This window comes from Perna viridis, chromosome 7, assembly GCF_037379345.1.
Source record: "Perna viridis isolate PV_CMFRI_1.1 ecotype Kerala chromosome 7, ASM3737934v1, whole genome shotgun sequence".
NCBI classification, from domain to species: domain Eukaryota; kingdom Metazoa; phylum Mollusca; class Bivalvia; order Mytilida; family Mytilidae; genus Perna; species Perna viridis.
In genome coordinates this window covers 32200798-32220716 of record NC_142451.1, presented here as the reverse complement: position 1 = coordinate 32220716, position 19919 = coordinate 32200798, and the positions used below count along the sequence as shown (strand labels likewise).

General features: G+C 34.8%; 1 protein-coding gene across 4 annotated transcripts; it reads left to right on the top strand.

Annotated features, from left to right (window-relative positions):
• The first annotated feature begins 6798 nt into the window (after window positions 1–6798).
• Window positions 6799–17787, top strand: LOC148612334 (uncharacterized). Of its 4 annotated transcripts, none has more exons than XM_088593668.1 (7): window positions 6800–6963; window positions 8019–8201; window positions 12668–12742; window positions 14046–14153; window positions 14682–14837; window positions 15441–16026; window positions 16958–17787. In XM_088593668.1, the coding sequence occupies exons 1-7, from the start codon at window positions 6924–6926 to the stop codon at window positions 17013–17015; spliced, it is 1206 nt and encodes a 401-aa protein (XP_088449794.1). In that variant the 5' UTR covers window positions 6800–6923; the 3' UTR covers window positions 17016–17787. The 4 variants fall into 4 exon arrangements, with proteins under 4 accessions (XP_088449796.1, XP_088449794.1, XP_088449793.1 ...); XM_088593667.1 differs by having other exon boundaries at window positions 6802–6963; window positions 14046–14174; XM_088593669.1 differs by having other exon boundaries at window positions 6804–6963; window positions 14046–14174; window positions 16954–17787.
• The last annotated feature ends 2132 nt before the right edge of the window (window positions 17788–19919 follow it).

The window sequence follows — 19919 nt, the reverse complement described above, 5'->3', positions numbered from 1 at the left end:
TAAAATTTGTGTTCATTGTTAGACGTAGGACAACAAAATTTGTTGCTTTATTAAAGGCGGGTTTTATTTCATTGATTTTTTTTATGTGATATGCATTTCATCTTATATTTTTACTCTTCGGTGTGTGTTCATTTCACAATGTTTTGTTCAAAAACATTCAAAACTGCACAAAATATTTTCTGCTTTTGTTCATAGCAATCAATGTGATAATCACTATGTAGAATTGAATGGTTTATTCTGAAGATATCGGTCGCAATGCAATTAGTGCCCAGGTTTCCAGGAACCTACACTAGCCCGGGAGTTTCAACGATTTTCCAGCCTGGAATATCGTGCTCCCCCACTCAAGCATGGCGACCTTGCGAGGAGCTCACATTATCCAAAGGGTCGTGAATCTCGCGGTAGGTTAAAAAGCTCTACACAGCTTACATGTGTGTAAATTGTTTGACCTGTACACGCATGTGTAATCGCCTATGTTAAATAAAATTTACCATTACCTAAAGGCAAAAAATTAAGACTAATAACAAAATAAGTGTATGCATGTGGTTAACTTCGGAGGTTATCCTCTATAATTCACATACCTACATGTACATGTACCATCACATTTATCTCACATAAGGCCACTGTCGCCGCCTTATCCTGCTTCATTTGTATGCTGTACATGACTCTGCAAGCCCATTATACGTTTTCTTCATATTTTTGGCCACCTTATGTTTTTTTTACCTGATGATAAAAGCATTGCCAAGCGCAGACTTGGATTACCAGTTGATTCGATGACAATATGATAATCCACCAGCATGTTTGAGTCATTTAAATCGTACTTCATTTATGATGACTTTTGATTTGCGTGGTTTTTTTTTTTATTAGAAGCTCTTTTATTTTTCTATTTGTTGCTGAGCTAAATGAGCAAAAACACTTTTGCTTAAAACTTTTGCTTCCTCTAGGTTTTCACTTGTTATTTTTCACAAAAAAAATGTCAGTACCCTGAACTATACAGCACATTTATTATTTTGTCATATGGTTATTTTTTAAAAAGATGAACTGTCTAGCAACAGTGTTCCATGTTTTGGATGGTTTATCTAAAAGCCTTTCTTAGTTCCAGTGTCTTTGCTTATATTGCTTTTAATACAAACTCAACCTGTATAATATATAATAGAAAATATATAAGGACTAAGTTAAATATCACATCTGAATCATTGTTGGAGACATCATTACTATTATATAAGAGAAATAACTCAAATTTGTCATTGCTTTGCACAGGGCATGAGCGTTTAATATTCATCACAAATCCACTGAGCTTTTTTCCGATGTATTGTACTAATTTGTATAATGAGGCGTGGTTTACGTGTTTTGTGTGTGGCAAAGGTGTAAAAGTATAAGCTTTGAAATAGCGGGTATACCGTCTGAGAATTTGTGTCCTTGTACATAATCTTATATTCGAAATAATAATACATTGGTCGTTTTCTTCTACAACGAAACAGATAAAGATTTCACCACCTCAGATTGTTGACGTAGTGTTTATTTTCTGACATCTGTATAACATGTTGCTGTACAATATTCGATGAAAGCAAGTGCTGCATTGTGTTCATTTGAATGTGGTTTTTTTTAATTTTTTGTTGTTCTCAAACCTATAACAGCTAATTACATAATGACATTTTTCTTTTTTAATGCTTTTTTCCCCTAGAATCATGGGTACTCAATTCAAACTGTAAATTTAAGTTAAAACGTGTAGCTAAATGTATGAATACATTGTTGGGCATGTTTTTGAACGATGAGCATAATGAACACATTCGTAAAAAATATCTCAAAAATGCCTGTAACCAAGTTTGGCTACAACCGACATACATGTAGTTGTATTTTTTTCTGAGATAAACGACGACGACAGATGACAATGGACGCAAAGTGATGGCTACAGCACTAATGCGATGCATTTTTTTTTTCAGGTCAGCTGAAAACAAAAACATGCACTAGAAATATATTTCAAACTACCTGAATAATCCTGCAAACAAGTGAAATTCATATTTATACCTCATAGTGGTAATGTTTTTTTAGTAACAGCGGCCGTGTTTTAACTGATGAAAATTAACATCAGTTCTTGCCAGGATTAAAAGGCTATCAGAGTTTTCTTTGAATCTTTTTACTGATGAAATGTCTTTCCATTGTTTTATGATTATGCAGTTAATGTAATCTTTGTAAGCTTTATGTAAAAAAAAACAAAAAAAACAGCAAATAACGGCAAAAACTACGGGGCGCCGAATGGAACCTGATCTTTTTGTAATCAAAATTAATTTTGTGTACACAAAATTGAATTATGTCATAACAAAATCATATTTGTCGTACAAAACTATGTTATACAGAAAATTGACTTTTGTTACCTGATATGGAAATTAAATAACAAAAGTCAATTTTGTGAGACAAAATAGAAATGGAATGCAAAATGTTAAATTAGTTAGCATCCTGTGATTTTATAATTTAAATTGATTTTTTTAAAAAATAACAGAAGTGAAATTTTAACACAAATTCTCTCATCACGATTTTGCAATAAGGCCTCTCATTGGATATGGTAACCACGAGTCTCGCAGGTTTCCGATTACTTGAAGGGCATATCATATGGTTAATGCGCTGAACTCCAAAAGTACAAATATAAGTAATACCTATTAAAGTATATATGTCAGATATATTCTAATATGACGGACGTCCTTCTTTGGACTAAAGGTTATACGCTGTTTCGGCTTAGATACTGTCAATATTTATTTTAAGATACCAAGTGATCATTTCAGGTTCGGTATTCAGATACACTGCTGTGATTTATTTTACAAAGAAAATACAAACCTTTTTCGGGTAAGTTTTGTGACGTAAATGACGTTAATTTGTGAAGAGTTCAGTTAAAAAAATGTAATACATCTACAAAATTATTTCAAAAATTGGATTTTCTAATAAAAATATGTTTTGACCGACTTTTCCACTTTCCCATCTGATTCATTTTCCTGACCCTCCTTGATCATTTTCCAAAACTCGAATATCAACCGAGTCTGCGATAACCACCGCATCTTTAGTAACAGATTTAACCATGTGCATAATTCATGTCCGGTATAATAATAGCATGCGACAATTTACTTTACAACGTTAAGGCTTCGTTGTTTAATATTCTAAACCAAATACACATCTACTAAATGTTTTACAGCCCTATTTCGTGAAGCCAAATAATGTTACAGATCTGATTCCACGAAATCAATTGAAACCATATCTATCAGTCGTCGAAAAAATGTTGTGGCTGACTAAAACTAGCAATACCATAAGAATTACTTTCAAATATAATTAAAGAGCCAGTCAAACAACATGAACACGTTATACCCAGGAAAGACTCTCCTGCAGCTCGCGTGTTTTTGGGTTTTTTGCCCACTCACTTAATATTGAAAAATTTTACATTGTGGCAAGCCACTGACTTGTTAAAAGTCTACTTTCAAAGAAAAACAGCAATGCAGTATTCCTTGCACCTGGGAAAACTCTCCAGTAGCTCACTCAGTTAATGATTTTTCCCGCTCACAATTTATTAGATTTATTTCAAAACACCAAGGGCTAGCTAATTAATTATCCAAAATTTCGAAATCCGCATGTGTTATGGTTATGTTGAATATAAATTTATTTATTATTTCGATAGCAGTGATTTACCGAATATTCCCACTGTAAAAATTTTCGACAATTCGCACTGAAATAAATTCGATAATTTCACTATCCCCTAAAACGTCACACTACGAATATCAATCCACCGTTCACAAAATTTTAAATCTGTGTTGAAAATGGCAAAGAATAATGAAGAAAATCTATATAATAAATAGCATAATCAATTGGTTATTGTAAATAACCAAAATATGATGTCTCGTTCCAAAAACGCATTAAAATTTAACTCGTGCGCGGAACAAGTTCTGCACACTCGTTAAATCTTGGCTTCTTCGGCACTCGTGATCATATTTTGGTTATTCACTCTTTCCAATTAATTATTATATACGTGTAGTACAGGTATGTTAAATTCAGTCTCCTGTGCATGGGATATATCTGTTTTTTTATAAAAAAAATTACACCTTTACTATACAGGATGTGAAAAAATCACAGGGCATAAGCAACACTCAAAACAAATCCGCGAAGCTGTTTCTGGTAAACTGTACATGTACTAATTTGCATAAAGATGTGGGGTTTATCACGGAGTGTTACAGCTTCGGACACCAGTCGCTATAAGATTTTCCGGGATATATTTGTGGGAGGACATTATAAGGTAAATAACACTACTGTAACTTTCCTTGAACAATACCACTGTACAAACATATTCACCGAGATCATTGCAAATATATCACATCGGGGGCGGTTGCACGTATCGTTTTTTTCGCACAATCATCTTACCTCGAGCAGTTGGAGTGCGCCGAAATAGAACGGTGGTTCATATCCGAAAAAAAAGAGAACAGAGCAGAACCCCAATCGGCCGACCTCGGATGATTTCGGTAACCTACATCAAGATAGGAGTTATGGAATCGGCCGAGTGAGCAGAACCCGTGTGCTAGCAAAATGTAATGCAGTAAACCAGAAAGCAGTTATAGGTCTGCAGATGAGATTGTGTTTAATTTTATTTTAGAACAAAGTTTTAATTAAATCGTAGTTTATGAATGTGCGATTATTGACAGTGGATTAATCTTACGATTTTCCAGTTTAAGTTTACACTTAATATACTTCTATATTGATCGGAAACTTGACCTCATACGAAAGATTTAACGACTGTCACAACAGTTGTTGGCTAAAAGTTGCATTATCTTTTTCATGTTGTAAGTTTACACCGTAAGCTTCGATTGAGTCAAATACCAAATGGGGTGTGTTTTCTGCATTGTTGTTATAGGTAGAACCTGTACATTAGCACTGTCAATTTTTAATAACTGTTTTAATAACTTTTTTCCTAAAAATCATCTCTTGTGTCCAGTGACCAACTGAATGACTTTCTCTTCCTGAGATAGGACTCATTAACTAGTATTAAAGTATTGGCTTATTCACATTCATTAGTTTGATTACTTTATTTTATTTTATTTTTATATATATTTTTTTATATATTTTTTTTCATTTCAGATTTTAAAAATCAAAGTTGCCGGTCACAAGAGACTTTCTTGTCCTTCAATATTAATTTATAACCAAATTCTATTTACTTTTAAACCAGATATTGATATGAAATATTATTAATCAATTTCCCATGTTTAACATTTGTTTCCCAAAATGAAACTCAAACCAACCTTGTACATAATTTTACTACACGTACTCATTCCATTTGTATTTTATTGTATTTTCTTAACTCTGTTTTTCATTGGAAACATTCCTTTGGTTGCAAGTATATATTCATATTGCTCAGTCCCAATGGATAATAGTTTAGAGGCATACAGTGCAGCCATAGGAATGTTTTATCACACGATCCGGAAATCAAAAGTATGGAAGTCTATTTCTGTCATCGAGATAAATAAAAGTCGCGAAAAATTATCTCGGAAAGTCATGACAATTGGTGTATTTTGTCGGCATAAATGACAATTTTATCTCAAAAAGTCACGATAATTTTTCGCAATAGTTAAGATAATCATGTCGACCGTTCGATAACCTTATTCTACGTGTATCCACACACTTGTGTGTACTACGAAAATTAAAATTTTGATAAGTAGAAAAAATATCGATAAGTTATGTCTTGTCTTTATACGCCCCATCTTAGAATATGCCAGTGAGGTCTGGGATAATTGTGGTATCACGTACTCTAACAAACTGAAAAAATAAGAAGCCACGAGGATAGTAACAGGACTTCCAGTACTTACGAAATGTGGCCATTTATACGGAGAAACAGGTTGGGGAAAATTGTCTGAAAGGCGAAAAAAGAGAAAATTGCAAATGTTTTACAGTATACAAAATGGCAATGCTCCAGACTATCTCCGTGAACTTATCCCCCGCTTGTTCAGAGTACAACAGTCTATCCGCTAGGAAATGGATCTGATATTATATTACCCTTCTGTAGATTACCATTAACTAGTGAGTCATTCATACCATCTGCTATAAGAGAGTGGAACCGTTTAAGTGACGACGTGCGAAATGTGAATTCAATATCAAGATTCAAATGTGCAATCGGAAGCAAAAACACCTTGCATAGACTAGATTTTCCCCAATATTTTAATTATTTAATTAAATATTTAATTAGATATTAGTAAATTAAATATCTGTTTGACCCAGCTACGATGTTCTGCATCTTTCCTTAACTACGATTTACACAGAGTCCATATTGTAGCTGATCCTGCGTGTAGTTGCGGTGCTCCCATTGAAAGTGTCTACCATTTTTTTCCGAATGCAAAAAATATACAGAAACCGTATTACACTATTCGAGAGTTTACGCTTAATTCCTTTAAGAATGGGTGTTTCACTGGTTACCAGGGGCAGCATTGATCTAACGAACGAAGAAAATATACTTATTTTTGATAGTGTCTTCATATTTATTAAAAGGTCAAAAAGATTTCTGATCTAATATTACTATGGAGGTAAAACCAGTGTCACACAAGAACAGCGCATCCACCCGTCCACTTTATGTTTCTCTTCAGTTTTGTACATATATTTCTGAAACTTTGGTGTTGTCAACTAAATTAGCACTGTCTTCTCATTGGCCAGATGCTCTTAATTATTATCGGATGCAACGATTTATAAATTTCCTTAATGTTTGCACGCTTATATGAGTTTTTCGGAAACACGAGGAATTGTTTCCTTGTTTCAAAAAATATCATGATATATTGAACTAGATAGTTCCTGTTTGTAATGGGTAGGTCAAATTATGTTGAGGAAATAAGTCCAATTCTGAATTGATAAACTATGTAGTTGAAAAAATTATTGATATACCACAGGAAAAAAGCGTATTCTCAGATACAATGTTGAAGTATTGTTTGCTATTCAGCTGTTTCATTCACGGTAAGACTGAGCAATATTTTTTTATTGAAAATCATAAAGAGGTCGTCTCGATCGACGATAAGTAAAGCTTGTAAAATTGGAATAAAATCGTGATTATTTTATAATTACAAAAACAGCGTTAATTATTTGTAATTGTAGAAAGACACGTACATATATACTTGTATCCTTAATTAAAAGAGCAATTATACATCTTGGGCAAACAGATCAAAAACTTTTATGAAAGATATTGGCATTTCAGTACTTATATAGAAAACCGAAAATATAATATTATCATTGAAAAAAATTAGAAAAGAAAAAGCATTGTAAACTATTCAGAAGTACAACTTGATTGCTTTGAGCTCTTATCGGTATTTTTCTGATGAACAATGAATATGGGGAGGGGGTCAAAAAGTATTGAAGCATTTAATTTTAGTTCATTAAGTAGTAGGACTAGTCTTTGTAAGAAGCATACAACTTGAAATTCTGTTATATATGATTCACCCCCTCCCCCCCCCAAAAAAAAAAAGGGCTACACATTATATATTTTTTGTTATTAAGTTACTTTATATGTTTATATGATGAAATGTGTAATTATTCATTCTAATATGTCGGCTCTTATGAAATAGTCCACATTGAAAATCCAACAGTTTCTATTGTATTTAGTGTCATTTACAGAGCTATCGCCTTTAATTTTGAATTCTACAGTGCATGCTATATAATTTGTATCTCCTAAGAAGCCACATGTTAATTTATGTTTACAACAAAATTTTAACAAATTATAAAAAATAAAACTTTGTAGGCTTTCCAACCATGAATCACATTTTGCATGATTCTTATTTGAATGCTACATAAAAGTTAACCTGAAATCGAGGCGCAGAAAATATTTCTATTCATGTAGTATAATTAGACGTTCTACACTTTCCTCTCTAAGATTTTAGATTTAATCAATCAGCGGTGGTCTGATTTCTACTGATAGCATTTCTTCGTGGAGCTCACAAGAAACATTTATTTATAAAGGCGGGAAAGAGAAAGGTTTGTCTATAATTTAACACTCATTTATAGCTGTTGCATTTCAGGGCTGTTATGTTTGGTTTTCAAGGCGCCCGGAAAGTTAGACTACGTCAGCGCAGTCAATTACTGCGACAAAATGAACAGTATGGTTACCAAGTTCGACGAGGCTGTTACTGCCCGAAATAAATGCATGTTATATTATACTGATGTGTGGTATGTTCGTCCTGATGGATATCCAAAACATGATAGTACGTTACTATTAAAATAATTTATTCTCCATCTATTTTATAGTTAACCATAAATATAGAATGAAGAGTTACATTTTTTTTGTATAGCAAAATTATCGAAATGAAAAACTTTAGGCAAAAGTCAAAAGAAGTAGATCAAAAGGGAAGTCCGTTTAACAAATGGCAATATCAGTGCAGAAACTGGAAAGTTGGATCAACTGCAATGTTCCTGACGTTCTCAAGCAAAATACCCTTTTGTGCTAACTGTATGACAATCGGAACTACTCGACAAAGTCCACTACACTAAAAAAAATAACCTCGGATACAGAAAGGAGAATGTTTTCTTGCAAAATTTTCCGGAATTGTAGTCATACGCGATTTAAAGTAGTTCTACCCACAAGGTGGCACTAAACAATTTGGTTAGATATTAAAAAAGAAACAATAAATTTGTCAGGAATTTTGTTGCAGAGCGAGGAGCTAGGAATGATTGATTGATTGTTTGATTGATTGATTGTTGGGGTTTAACGTCCGAGAAGCAATATTTCAGCTGTATTCAGACGATCAATATGAAAAGGATGATAAAATGAACATGAAATGATGATGAAATGAAAAAGGGATGGGACACAAGGATAACGGGGTCGACATATTTTGATTGCCACTGGAAATAGGGAGAGGTAGGTAGGGTCGGGCAATTTAGCCTCCTGTGGCGGAGCCCTATGGTTCCTACTCCGGGGGAACACCACAGTAGGGTTCTTTAACGTGCGAGGATTGTGGCATCTTTCCCAACACGGTGCACCACTATGGTTTGCGGTCAGGTTTTCCGTATTATAACCTGACAACCCCAGCATGTAACACGCCAGGGGTACTCCATTCCACCACCTGGGGCACACAACCCAGTTATTCTGTGGGCAGAGCGCCCTAGCCGCCGGCTAGGGTTCTGAGCACTATTTAGTCGCCTTTTATGACAAGATTAGCGCTGCTGCAGGCCTATTCTATTAACACCCGGACCTGCACGGGGCGCGAGGGGCTAGGAAAAAAGTAATGGTAAAAATTTCAATTGATAAAACTGTAATTTTAGAATCGGATAGGTCAAATCCGGACAGATTGTGGCTACAAACCACTAATGTCACTTCCCATAGACGTCAATGCTAATTTAACTAAGTTCAATGTGTTATGGAGCTGCTAACTTAAGTTTAACCTGAATAAGACAATACATCACCTAAAAGCTGCATGTTTACACTAATAGCCCTGAAAATATTATGTGGGGTTTACTACCTTGCAGTGCGACACCGGCTTCTAGAAAACAATGAGCTGAAAATAGAATGGAAGTTCCCTTACATTTCACAAAGTGTACTAAAACAGTGTAGGGCTATTTTTGAATAACACAAGTGCACTAAAACCAACGTAGAACAATTTTGCACTAAAACCGGTGTAGAACTATTTTTGAATAACACAGTTGCACTAAAACCAGTGTAGGACTATTTAGCACAAAAACCAGTGTGGGTCTATTTTTGCATAACACAAGTGCGCTAAAACCAGTGTAGGACCATTTTTGCATAACACAATTGCACTAAAACCAGTGTAGGACTATTTTGCGCAAAAACCAGTGTAGGGCTATTTTTGCATGACACAAGTGCACTAAAACCAGTGTAGGACTATTTGCACAAAACCAGTGTAGGGCTGTTTTTGCATGACACAAGTGCACTAAAACCAGTGTACTAGGACTATGTTTGCACATTGGTTAAATAAGTGGTATGTAACTTAAACTCCGATGTTTTTCTTTTGTGTAACTAGAAAGGCTGAGAGGTTCCGATTGAACTGTGGGATAGTCGATGAGCATGCGTGTCGCTCAATATACACTTCCGCGAGTAAAATTCGTTTGTTATACCCAAGCCCTTCCTCGCGGAAATGTTCATTGTGCATGCTCATAAACTGACCACAAATGAGTCTATTCCTATGAAAATGGTGCGTTAAACCAGGTATTATAGCGCACTAAACTGTGTACAAATCTGTATTCTTGATTTCATCTCCCATATGAATTAAGTTGATTTGGTTGATTTAAGGAGGTAGACCTAGGGTAAGGGACATAACTCATGAAATCAGTCTTCTTCTTGTCGTTCGCCATTACCCTTGAATGCCAGTCTCTTCAACAAATCTGGCCGTCTTCTGTAGGTCTTCCAGAGGTCCATACAGTTTCTCTGTAATGGGGGTTGGTTTATCCCATATCTTCTCTCTCTCTGTGCCTGGTGTAACTTGCACATCTGCAGAAAGTGTTCTGTATTCTGCTCTGCTTCTCCACAGGGACATAGGTGATGGTATGACCTTCAAAATTCTGTACAGATGTTGGTTGAGTCTGTTGTGTCCTGTCCTGAGCCTGAAGATAGTAGTTAGCTCAAATCTTTTTAGTTGATGGTAGCTATCTTGCTTCTGAGGGGTATTGTGCAGAGACTTGATGATGGTCTTCATCTCTGTGTAGCAGACAGGATTTTCAACTTGCTGTTGTTGAGCGCCTTCCTTTGCTAGCTTATCTGCTTTTTCATTTCCATTTATTCCACAATGTGAAGGTATCCACTGTATGGCAATTTTAAGGCTCTTGATGGAATAAATAGCTGTTTCAACTTGTGGTAGTTTGTTGTTGGTCAGTGCTTGTATTACGGAGAGGGCATCTGTTAGGAATACTACTTGCATATTTCTGCGGTTTCCTTGATGTAATTTGCCACATGGATGAGTGCTTCTTCTTCAGCCTTGTAGTTGGAGCAATGTAATTCTGTTGGTATTGTCATTGACTGTTGTACTCCATTTGGGTATTCTATGTAGATACCGACCCCTCCTTTTGTTGTCGCATTTGTGGCTGAACCGTCTGTGTAAACTCTTGCCCACAATTCTGATGGATACTTTTCTTCCAGCATGCTCATTGTTACGGTTTTTCTGACGATGTTTGATTGTTCATCTTTGGCACTGAGTAACGGAACTGTTGTCTGAATGGTTACATTGTTCTTCTCTGCACATAGATTGTCATTCATTTTAAAATCTATAGGTTTGACATGCTTAGGTAGATGTTCTTGGTGTTTTCTTTGCAATGCTCTTGTTTCTAGAGTGAAGCTGGATCTTTTTAGTCTGCCTGAGGATAGTTGTTTCAGTCTCTCATTCATTGGGTGGTTTGGTAAGCATTGATATTTGGTGGCCTGTATCGTAGCTTTACAATAGGTATTGATTTCATGGCTCCTGTGATGATGCGGAGCGCCTGATTCTGGACTTTATCTATAGTCTGATGGTGAGACTTAGCTGCTGTCATCCAACCACTGGAGCCATATTCTAGATGTGGGCGTACATTTCTTTTGTAGACAGATTTCAAAACTTTCTCATTAGCACCCCAGTTTGTGCCAGCAAGTTTTCTCTTGATGTTCAGTTTTCGTCTGGCTTTGGCTTCTGCTGTTATTATATTTTGTTTCCATGTAAGTCTTTTATCGAAGGTTACACCAAGGTATGTTTGCTGATCTGCCATTGTGATATGGATGTCATCCATGGTCAGTTTGACAGATTGGGTTTTAGGCGAGAGTGTAAAGAGGGTTGCTGTTGTTTTCTCTCTATTGATGGTAACACACCACTCATTGACCCATTTGACTACCATATTTAATACTGTTTGTATCTTGTACCTTGCAGTAGTTGCATACTCTTCAGAGCACGAGAGGACAAGTTCATCTGCGTAGAGTGCTGATTGTACACCATTTGGTAGCTCTGGAACTAGGTCATTCATATCGAGTATGAAGAGAATAGGCGGCAGTACTCCTCCTTGTGGTACACCCGGTTTTAGAAGTATTTTTCGGCCATGCTTCCCATCTACGAGTACTCTTGCCCTTCTATTGTACAGATATGAGTTGGTCCATTTGTACATTCTACCACTTACTCCAAAGAAGTTTATCTTTGGGCGATATAGCGCACTCGAACAGACCACAACACCACGCACAATCAGCCAAAATGACACTTGAAACCATGAAATCAGTGATATGTTTGTATTATACACAATTTCACCAAATCCTCTCAAGCTTTTCTTTGAAACAGAATAAAATGAATCCAAGTTAATTAGATGCTTACATAGGATCGATGTAAAATGCTGAATATAAACGTTTGAATGAGTTTTAAGAGTTATGTCCCTTACACTAGGTCTACCTCCATAAGTGATGACTTTGATAACTCTTGCAAAGTGCCAATATCTTACACAATCTTAACCTTTTATCTCAAACATGCAACAATTGAATTACATACGAAGACTGTTAATATGGTTCGTAACTGAGTTGTGTGGGTTTTTGACATGCATTACCTCCTGTCTGATATTTATAAAGACTGGTACATATGTAATTAATTGTCCCTCTTAGAAAAAAACTCTAATTTTCCCTATTCTTTAAAAAGATATTTCTATTTTTTTCATTTACGTATTTACTTCTTTTTAAATAAAAAACGAAAACTCAATTTATTCTGACTTACAGAAAAGGAAGGATATTGCTACGTACATGGCAGTTACTGGATACCCTGTAAGGAAAAGGCTTGGTTTTTCTGCGATGGTAAGTTTAACCTCAGACTTGCTACAAATACCTTTCAGATTTTTGTTTATTTACTTTCTAGTACTTAAAGTCCCTTGGGAAACATTGCTATGAAGGAAATATAAACTATAACAAACATTGAGAGGTTGACTCGTAGAAGAGTTATGAGTAGAACCTCTGCATTCAAAATAAATATAAGTAGAACTTTTACATGTACATTCAAAATGAATATCAGTAAGATTTCTGCATGCTAAATGAATCTCAGTAGAACCTCTGCATTCAAAATGATAACCTACATGTAAGGAGGGACTTAAAGCAATTCTTGACTGGTGGATTGAACTAATACCTTTAGATATTAACAGTAAATTGGGAGTTTTACCACAAAATTAACAATACAGGTATTGCCGTAAAATAATCATTGATATAAACTTAGTTCGTTCCTTGAATTGAGTAAAGATGTCTTCTGTAACTGTAAAATAAAATAAAAAAACAGCATTTGCTTTACTGCTTCCTTTCTGATTACGAAACTAAACTTGACGCATTTGGGTTTCGTTTCTAGAACTCCTGATTACCAGCTAAAATAACATCCTTAGTGTAGAAACCTGTCATTTGGGTCATACAGTACGATTATTTGTTTGTTTGATTGATATTTCTTTTTTTATTTAGTCTTGATTGTTGTTTTTCTTTTTTTCGTTTTAAAATTTGTTGGGTATTTTTGTTTGTTTTTGTTTGTTTATTTTTTTTTTTTGGTTTTGTTTTTCATTCCGCATTTGTGTTATGCATTATATCATATTTTATCTACCCTATTTATGAAACCTTGCAGTATTCCAAATTTAAAAATACGTTAAACACAGAGGCTTCATTCCAGGCATTGAATGTGGTAGAACCTCTCGGACTTCCTCTTTCGATATTTTTGGTTTTGAGTACTTCTTGTATACAACTGATATTTTGATTATGATCTTCCTACATATTTGAATCTAATGCTGCTGATGAGAGGTTACTCCTTGAAACACGAGTACAGCATATCGAAATTTACAATATATAAAACTGACATTTTTTTATTTTGTGTGTTTCGTTTTGTTTGTTTTTTTTCTCCAGTTATTTTTAACTTATTTATTTATTATTATTATTATTTTGGTTGCTTGATTTTCATTCAGGAAGTGATTACAATAATTCCAGAGCATGATAAATATCAATGTTTTGATTATTTCAAAACCTGGCACGTTAGGCCTGGCTCTCTCTGTTAGATCTATAACCTCATTACATTTGTAATTAAGTGCATGGAAGAATATGATAAAACAATAAGTTCCTCAATATCTACTAGATGGCGGCAATAATACGCAAGAAATCGACTGTGAACCGAACGGCATCCCTACAGGTGGCTTAAAGGATGATGATTACTACACCAAGCCAGTCTCTGAAAAGAGCATAGGTAACCAAGGCAAACCAACAAGTAAGGGATAAGAAACTCAAATAAGTAATGAACAAAATATGTGATTTAAATATTTAGTAGGTTTACAATTGAGAACATCAGTATGAAAATGAATGCATTTCTTTCTTGTCAATAACCTAAGTGCCAGCCTCTCAGTCAGTAAAATCATGCAGTGGTTGAGACAATAATATGAAATTTTCAACATCACGCTCTACCACTAGATTCGATCCAGATTTTGCCTTTGAATTGTAAATTCTTTGAGAACAACCCGAAAATAGGTCACATAGCCAATATTTAATCTTTTAAAACTTTTAGTTATAAAATTTTCGAATTTCGGCATTGTTAGATACATATATATTGACTGTTGTAGCCAATTCAAGAAGATATATTTTCTGATTCTTATAATGACGATCATTTTATGTATTAAAATTAGTTTGTTAGATCATCGTTTCCGTATCTTATAAAATAAGTGCGCCCAGGTTTAGTTTTTTTTGTTTTCAATTTCATGGGTTTGTGATTCTATTTCAGTCGCACTTAATATGTATGAATGGATGGTCGTTGGAGGTACTGGACTAATTTGTGCTTTACTCACTTTTGCGATTACATTTGCTCTTTTGAAGAGACAATTTAGGAAGAAAATGGCTTTAGAACAACAGTATATGTCAATGGAGCCTACACGTGCCGGTAGGTAAATAATTTGTGATAGCAGACGCGGATTTATAATGGAAACCCGGTGTACGCCCCCTCCTCCCCCTTCTAAAATTTAGGGGGCATAAAATCTTGATTCTCACAAATTCTACCTTGGTGCTCACAAATTATTTATGCATCACTTCGCTGAGCCTTCTCGAACCCTGGGATTGTTTGCCCCTGGGTAGATGTCTTGAAAGCTTTCCTTTTATGTAATTGCTGCATCAAATTGTTCGTGCTTTCCGGAATTTTTGTTCAGAGGTTTTAGGATATTCCCGGAAAATTCTGTTTTCTGAAACGTTATTCACTTGCAGTAACCTGGAAAAGTTTTGATCATTAACTATGGCAGAGGTGTTTTAGTTTTGGAGAAGCAATTGTTTTTAATATACCATCTTGCAGAAGACTAATATAAAATATGATTTGCGGCTGGTTGGTGTTACATGAATACAGGAAAAGATTAAATAACTTTACCTTCAAAATACGTTTTCAACTAAAAATTGCAACACAAATGTTTAAATGGCTGATAATAAACATGCTCATTTTTCATTTTGAAAATCGTTTACGCGTACATATACTGTTCAGATGTATTTTGCATTTTAGGACACAGACTTAGTGCTATTGACAGCAAGTGGTACGAAGAGACTAAGGCGATGCAAAAAGGAGCACAGCAGTTCGGCAATGGACCTCCCAAAGAAAAACCACCAATACCCCCAAATAAGGCTTCCATTTACGATGAAACTTGTGTGAAACTTACATCAGACATACAGCTGCCAGATGAACCACCTCATATCTATGAGAGAGCAGATAAGCTTAAACTGAAATCACAGACCATGCCGGTACAGATCAGGGATATTGTCCATACTCATGCAAATGAATCAGCCTACACTCTACCTTACTTGGATGCGGCTAATTCCGACTTGCCACCGACATATGAACAAGCAGGCAAACGAAACAACTACAAGCGCTCGCTCAGTGTGCCATCTCCGCACAATGAGACAACGAATAACATCGCCTTCTTTGAGCATCAGTATTCAGAAACTGCAAAGAACGAGAACTCAACGGAGTCTGATATCAAAGAATCGAATAACGTCGGGTACGAGAGCACAAACCGACCAGATCCACGATTCACGACACCGTATGATACTATTTACAAACAGTGGGAAGACGAAGAGAGGCGATTGTTAAAGTAGGGAGTTACATGTATATATAAAGCATTTTATAGTTCAACAAGTTTAAACATGTTGACTTTGCACGGTTTAAACAGGTGTTCGGTTTACCATGGTTCAAAATACATTTATAAAATGTTATAGAAGGATTTCAAAAAGTGTCTGGTTTCGACAGGTTTTCGGATTATTCAGGGTCCTATTTAAAAGACAAGTTTCACTGCTTATATAAATAACTGGTTCTCTTAATCTTGTGATGTCAGTTACGCTGATCTTTCAATTAACATACATGTATAACGAAATTTTAAAGGAATTTTTATCAGATACAAAAAAAACTTTTTAATAGGGTTTGGAATTATATTAGATAATATTTTTGTACTTGTATGTAATGGTTCCTCAAGTGTACATTTTACAGAAATGTAAGAATAATCAAGGGAACCAATGTTATAGCGGTAATCAAAAGAATGTAATCCAGGGACAAAGACCAGACATGGAAAAGAGACATACACAACTGAGAACATAAAGTAACTAAAATCATACATAAAAAGTAACAAAAACATGAATGAGTGACTCGGACTCCACTGAAAACTGGGAGCATGGACCTGATGCACCGGTATGGTAAGCGTCCTCTGCTTTTCTAGAAACACCCGCCGAGTTGCTCATAAAAAGTCAAGTCCGGGGTAGACGAAAGAGGGAAGGAAAATTATGACGCGTTGAACGAATCAGTTTTTTTGGCGCAAATGGATAAAACACCTCATTTATTTCAAGTACATTTTAAAACAACTGTACAGTGCATTTATTTTCGTTTTGTATATACCATTCATTGGCTGTTCAGCACTTGTTTTTAAAGCCAAAGCTACAGCAGCTGATATGCGGTCCCCTGATGCATTATTTATTTATTTATTTCTGTTTTTTTTTTTTTTTTTTTTTTTTTTTTTTTTTTTTTGCAGCTAGGCCTTGCACCTGTTTTATTGCCCCTCCACTGAATAACCGAAAAACAGACATTGTGTGACAGACAGGCAGTGCTGCTATTTTTGTTTCTCGTATGAAAGCTACTTGCATCAGTGTTACTAACTGTATATATGCATGATGGACGCACCTTGTCAGATATTTCTTTTATTTCATCCATTCATTCATTCCGTTTTTATATGTGCTTTTCAGTTATATTTTTTATTTGTTTCTTTTATTAGTTAGTTTATAAATTACCTTTCTCTTTTTAATGAGTCGATTTCACAAAAAGTCGTGAGTGTGGAATTGATCGTAAATTATGACGTCACAATGTTATTTAAGGTTGTGACATCATTACTTACGATCAACTTTCTAGTTACGACATTTTTGTGAAATCGACGACAGATCTTTACATTTGTAATTGATATAGTTAACAGTAACAGTTCAAAATATAAATCCATTGTGTATACATATTGATTTTCTTGACAATCATTATCAAATGTGGTGCTTTATTATTAGAACAATTAACTCTATGGACTGCATCTACTCGCTTTGTGAAAATGTAACCCTATGACCTTTCCTACTAACCTTAAAAGTTATTAGGATTCAACGTTTATCATACTACTAAATTGATAAGATGATGTTTTATTACAGATAGTTCGCAGAAGTTGTACATATGTAGATGGTAGATGACGTTATTTTTATTTTTTTTTTTTAATTATTACTATTTTTTGTGGGTGTCAACATTTTGATACTTTGTTACATGTACTATATGCACGTTGGCAACTGTATATGCCTTGATCTTTAACTTTGAAAATAAAACCTAAAAAAATTAACTAGTTCAAGAGTTGTTTTCACATTGTTGCTATGGAATGATGAAGGTCATTTTGTATTTACGCCATGTATTTTCGTCTTTACGTCATGACATGTTGTCTTTATGTTAGAGTCATTTCTTGTTTAAGGTTCCGCATCTCGTAAAAAAACTGAAGGCACAGAAAAGAAAGATTACACATATAGAAATGAGAGACTGACATCAAACAGAACGAAATAAAATACCCATTGCATGTAAATACAAAATATAAAATGTCTTCAAATGAATTAATCAGAGAGAGTAATCAAGGGAACCAAGATTCTAGCGGAAATCAATAGAATGTAATCCTGGGACAAAGACCAGGCATGGGAAGCAGAAGAACATAAAATAACCAAAACAATACATACAAAGTAACAAAAGTAAATAAGCAATCCGAACTTTACTAAAAACTGAGAGCACGGGTCAGGTGCACGGTTAGGGTAAGCGTCCTCTGCTTTTCTAGAAACACCCGCCGAGTTGTTAAATTAATCAGAAAACTACATAACGTAGATGTTACTAAATGGCGTAAATACAAAATGATCTCAAGTAAAGATTAAACCACAGCAATTAATATAAAACGGACAACACATAAATAAATGTGTATCATCAACAGCTAAGGTGTTTTAAAACATTCAAATACACGCGATTTAATGTTTGCAAGAATTTTCCCGCGATTTCACATTTTACAAGTTTTATACAGATTTCATGGGCTTCTTATTCAGTATATTCTTCTCTCTTTATGGTAAAATTAAGATTTTAACATGCTCGCTGATGAGCGTATGTTGAAATTCATACTATCTCGAATGGAGAAATAATCCAAACTATGAAGGCGTTTTATGGTCAAATAACACGAGAAAAGAATTACAAGAGCAGTGCTCCAGGTCCCCGCCTCGCAATAAAAGTAAAATGTCAATGAATATTATTGTGGAAAGAGTAATCGAAGTAGATTTCGATGATGTTGAGCCCATGACCTTGAATTTTATTTCATTAAAACCGTGACCTTGACCTTTGACCTACTGATCTCACAATTAATATGTGACTTTCTTACCCCATAAGACTTTGATTGTCAAAGTTTGGTGAAGTTCTATCAAGGCGTTCAAAAGTTAATTTCCGGAAACCAATTTCGAACGGCCGAAGGACGGACGGAAAACCGAATTCTCTACTCCCCTTCTTTTGCGAAAGGCAGGGAACAAAAAAAATAAACCGTTGCCATGAAAATGTCACGCGTGGCCACAAATGAGTATAATTGTATCACCACGATTTTATATGATTTTATAAGTAAATAATACCATTGCCTTCCTTCGAGTATGAGACTTGATAGGCTTATCATTTAATATTTCAAGGAGGGGCTTACAAAGGAAGAAATTCCCATTCATTAGAGACGCGAGGGTCGCCTTGGGCTGATATTATTTCACCCCGATTGGGTTTTTGTTTTTGGTTTTTTTTTCCTATTCTCGTTTACACGTGTATGTACGTCCTCGGACATAAAGGAATTTATTTTGTAAAATTTTTATTTCGCGATTTTCACATTAAGCATTAAAGTAAGAGAGGACCCATGGATCGCCTTGGCCTGATATTTTTTCACCTCGGTTGAGTTTTTGTCTCTTTTACATATTCACCATTTCCATTCTCATTAATTCGTGTATTCAACTCATCGTGAATCAAGGAATTTATTATGTAAAACAAATATTTCATGATTTTTGCATTAAGCTTTAAAGAACGTGCAAGCTATTGCCCTTATAATTACGGCCAAATGAGGCAGCGGAATTTTATTTGGTCAACCAATAAAAAAATGTCAGTTAAGTGTTCTTTATATAAATTTAGAAGAATTTCTATCCACCAGCTTTTGTCTGTTTGCGGAATTATAGTGTCCACGTTTTGGATATTGTTTAAAATTCTTTTTACCTTTTCCATTTTCATTATATTTGTTACTTTTGACTGATCATGTTTAATGTTATTATAGATAGCAGAGATTTATCGAATGTTCCACGTGTAAAAAAGTGTATAACTCAAACTGTGAAATAAATCCTGTAATTTCACTTCCGTTTTTTCTCCTGCCAAAACGTCAAAACACGAATTTCAATCCGCCGATCACAAAATTTTAAAATTTATGCATGT